Consider the following 4494-nt stretch of genomic DNA (forward strand, 5'->3'; position numbering starts at 1 on the left):
GGTGCGGGGAAGGGGGGGCCAGCGGGCCCCGGCCCCGCTCCCTCGGGCCCGCCTTGGGAGAGCTGCCGGGAGCCTGCTCGCCGTTCAGTGCCCTAGGTGTGCAAGCTGGCGAGCCTTTTTTTCCCCCCTTCCCTAGGGGGAGTGGCTCCTAAACGGCTTTTAAATGCAAGCAAAGAACTTTTACTTTTTTTTTTTTAACAAACCCGCTGGCGGGGGCTCTCTGTGAAGAGAGTGACGGGATGAAAAAGGCAGAATGGCAACCTCGGTGTCTCCCCTTTGCACTCTGGGGTGCAAACGCGTCTGTGCTTGGCTGTACTGACCCGACAGATCTCTGCTGGTAAAACCCTGCTTTGCTCGGTGATGCAAATCAAACCGTGCTGGGGTAGATTGCTTTATGCCTCATACACCCAGGCTCGGCTCTCGCTGTCCTCACCCGCAGTTGCGTAACGAGGGCTGTAAAACAATTTTAACTAGCGGGCATCGTTCTCTTACTCGTTTTTTAGTTTGTTTCTAGCTTGTGCAAGGCCCGGGAGTTTAAGGCCGTGATCGTCTTACGTAGCGATCCCTGATGTTTGGTGGCTGGGGAGCAAAGACTCAGTCTGCTTCTCCTTCCTTTACTACCTTAATTTTCTGCTTGCCATGTTGCTGCGAGCACCGTGAAGATCTTGTGGGCAGGGTACTGGCTGTGGATCCTGGTTTGGAGAACACCTGCTCCGATGGATGCAGCTGTACCAGCAATCGGAGCAGATAGATAGAGTCTGGCAATGTAAGTGCAGTGGTCATGAAGACTTCTCCAGTAATCCCCTCGGCTGGGAGTTCCCGGGACTGAAAAGCAGGCAGGAGTTACAGTCACTGAAGGAAACAGCACTGGTGTATGATAAGGCGCCTGTACAAAGCACTGCTGGTGATGGCTCTTTTTTTTGCATGTGGAATGGCTCCATTAAACCTGTTGGTCTAATTATTGATGTCACTGACGTAGGAACTGATTCAGAAGTGCTGTCCTATAACATGCATTAGAATTTATCCCCTAATTTTACAGATTTATCATCGTTATGAGATTGCAGAAGGATGAGAATTAAACATATATAGTAAATAAACTGCAGATGAGAATAAGCGGGCTTTATTAAATTGAGCAGACCTATAAATAGCCACAGAGAATGAGGATTACCCTAGAGAGCACAGACACCTCTGTTTAGTTATGTCAGACCTGCCACTAGAGGACCACTGAATGAAAGAGAAAACTTGCATTCTACCTATTTTTTTGTTCATTACCTTGCCCGGTTCTTAGTTTTAGTTCTTCATTTGACGTTCAGTTTGGTGAGTGCACATACTAGGACTCCACAGTGCCGTTGTTGTATTGCATTTGTGAGGATCTGTTTTGCTAGTGGTGCTCCACTGCGAATACCTTCACTGTTTACAAGAGACAGACATGAAAAATTAATGGCAGAACATGCTACTTCCAGGCTGTTCTCTTTTTTTGCAGGCTTACTCTGGTGCAGCTGTATTGGATTGACCAGAGTGACTTCCCTGTTAGTCCTGACTTTCACTGGAGGAGAAATACCTTCCTTTAATTTAGCTTTCTTTGGTTTTTGTTTCATATTTTAAACCAGTCTGCAGTTTCTTAGGCTCTTCTTTCTTTAGTGTTCAGTGGTGGTGTAGCAAGAATGGAAAGGACAGACCTGATCAAGAGGTTAACAACCTTCTATCAACATCCTTTCATTTACTCTCTATAACATAATATCCTATCTCCTTTTTTGGAGGGCGCATCTGGCAAGGGGGTTGCAGTGAAACTTCCTGTTCACTTTATTGTGAGGCTTCTGCATGGAACTAAAGACCCCTGTTAATGAGATCAAAATACATACATATATATTTTACATATATTTTTTTTTGTAGATGACAACATGCAATACAAACTATACAAAATACTTTAAGCATTATTTGCAAAACAATATATATGTTTGCACTTTACTGAGTTGCATAGGCTTATTTTTAATTAGTGCTGATTTGAATTAAAATGCCCCCCACAATGCAAAATGAGGGGTTTGTTGCCAGTTAATGAAAAAAAAGCAATCGCGCCTGATTTTGCATATACGCTGCATGCAGAAAATCCACTTAGTCCTGTGCGTGTTGTGCTTGCAGGGCCAGGGCCATCATCTATGGAATTGGTTTTAATAATTGCGTTCAGCCTGATACCTTCTGTGCCAAAGTTTAGTGGCAGTTCCTGAACTCAGAAAACTGAGGCTTCCTTTTCTAATAGGGAAGATTGCCTTAATTTTAAATGCAGTAGGATTCAACGTAGGGTCTAGTTTTGTAAGTTTTGGGGCGTATTCTGCCAAACAAGTCTGTGCTGAGTATTACATTACTCACAGAGCAATATATAAGGCGCTCCCTACCCTTAGGGCTCAGCAAGGTGCTTTTACAACATTCCCAGTTTCTTCTGGCTTGGGAACTCAGGATGAGCTTGGCTCAGAGTACAGATACTCAGCTTGACAGTGAGTCAGACACTCCTAAACTGCCAATTCATCAGTCAAATATTTATCAATGTCTTTGCTATGGAGATAAAATCTGATACGCAGTGAGAGAAGGCAAAAAGTGGCGAGTTGTGCGGTTTTAGTTGTCATTGCTGAGATCAGGGAAAAAAATAGCCTAGGATTCATGGTCACCGTGTGATATGAAAATAAATTAATTTGCACATTTCTGCTATAAGAGTTAATGATGTAACTTCTGTGCTTTAAGTTAGAAAAGGAGTTAGAAATTCACGTCCCGTGCCCTGACATTACTTTCAGGGACTGATGGCTTCAAAGCCGCACTTTTGCCCTTCCCGTCAGTCTTGCAGGTATCTGCAGGGTCCTGGCTAAGCTGAGCGGTGGTAGGGCTGGTGTGGTACCACAAAAAAACCATGGGCAGGTGGAGAGGGAGGAGGAGGAATGTGTCTGAATTGCTGCCGAATACCTGCCACGCCGGCAGAGCCTGTGCTGTGCTCCAGCGGGCCAAGAAACCGTTGTCAGCAACTGCTGGTGACGCTGCCTCGCCATGAGAAGAAAACCGGGTTGTACCTCTCCCAACTCGCCTTTTCATCGGTATGTGCGTGAGGTTTCAAGCTAGATACCTTTGCAGGTGTGAAAGCCTCTGTCAGGCGAGGGATTTGCTGGCGTTTCGAGCATCTGATCTCTGGCAGAGGTGTATTTCCATGGTCCAGGCTGGACCCTGCGTTTGGCACCTCCCTCTCCCAGAGCCGGGGGTGGGAGAGGCAGCATGGCTGCAGCCTGCTGCACCTGTAGAAACGGTCCTGTTGCTCCCGGTGATCAGTACCGGTGGGAAAAAGTGTGAGGGTTTTCTGGGAATAGGTGTGGCAGGATCCCTTGTGAAACCCTGCTTGCTCTAAAGGTGCTTGGCCTCCGGGGTCTTAAGATGTCACTAGTGACTTTTAAATTTTTGCACGTTTCTAATGGTATTTAGAGCCTGATCGTGCAAGATGCAGAAATCTTTCCTGTCATCGTGCCTTAGTCTATGTGCGTAGTCAGCAGATGGGACTAGTTTGGCGAGGCCATGGTGTGCCCAAACTGATCTTAGTAAGAGCAGAGACATATGGGGAGAACCCATTTATGGAACTCTCGGTAATTTCTGATGCTTGCATTTGCCTTCTTTGAGGGGGTGGGGGAGCAAAAAGCTGGTTTATAGTAATTTAATTTCTGGTTATATTCTTACGGATACTGTGATTCGCTGCCTTTTGCCAGCTCCTGCCTGTGCGTTTTCAGGGGTGTACACACCCGACTGGCAGGCGGTGGCGGACGGGCGGTGGTTTAGTCCCGTGGGGTGTGCAGGCTGTGTGCTGGGAATGGAGATTCCAGGTCAGGTTTTTCTTCTGACTTGCCTACCCTGGGCATACCAGGTAATCCCTTAATGAATCTATTGCTTGTTCAAACAAGTTGGGGGGGGGGGCAGAGAAAAAAAAATAGTGACTTTTAAATTTTTGCACGTTTCTAATGGTATTTAGAGCCTGATCGTGCAAGATGCAGAAATCTTTCCTGTCATCGTGCCTTAGTCTATGTGCGTAGTCAGCAGATGGGACTAGTTTGGCGAGGCCATGGTGTGCCCAAACTGATCTTAGTAAGAGCAGAGACATACGGGGAGAACCCATTTATGGAACTCTCGGTAATTTCTGATGCTTGCATTTGCCTTCTTTGAGGGGGTGGGGGAGCAAAAAGCTGGTTTATAGTAATTTAATTTCTGGTTATATTCTTACGGATACTGTGATTCGCTGCCTTTTGCCAGCTCCTGCCTGTGCGTTTTCAGGGGTGTACACACCCGACTGGCAGGCGGTGGCGGACGGGCGGTGGTTTAGTCCCGTGGGGTGTGCAGGCTGTGTGCTGGGAATGGAGATTCCAGGTCAGGTTTTTCTTCTGACTTGCCTACCCTGGGCATACCAGGTAATCCCTTAATGAATCTATTGCTTGTTCAAACAAGTTGGGGGGGGGGGCAGAGAAAAAAAAA

General features: G+C 46.7%; 1 protein-coding gene across 1 annotated transcript in view; it reads left to right on the plus strand.

Annotated features, from left to right (window-relative positions):
* The first annotated feature begins 2927 nt into the window (after positions 1 to 2927).
* LOC104127689 (desmoplakin) overlaps positions 2928 to 4494 on the plus strand; it is a 36562-nt gene continuing 34995 nt past the window's right edge. The window contains exon 1 of the mRNA XM_009640377.2: positions 2928 to 3080. Within this exon, the coding sequence (XP_009638672.2) occupies positions 2928 to 3080 (153 nt within the window). The remainder of the gene's footprint in view (positions 3081 to 4494) is intronic.

This window comes from Egretta garzetta, unplaced genomic scaffold, assembly GCF_000687185.1.
Source record: "Egretta garzetta isolate BGI_Z169 unplaced genomic scaffold, ASM68718v1 scaffold246, whole genome shotgun sequence".
Classification (NCBI taxonomy): Eukaryota; Metazoa; Chordata; class Aves; order Pelecaniformes; family Ardeidae; genus Egretta; species Egretta garzetta.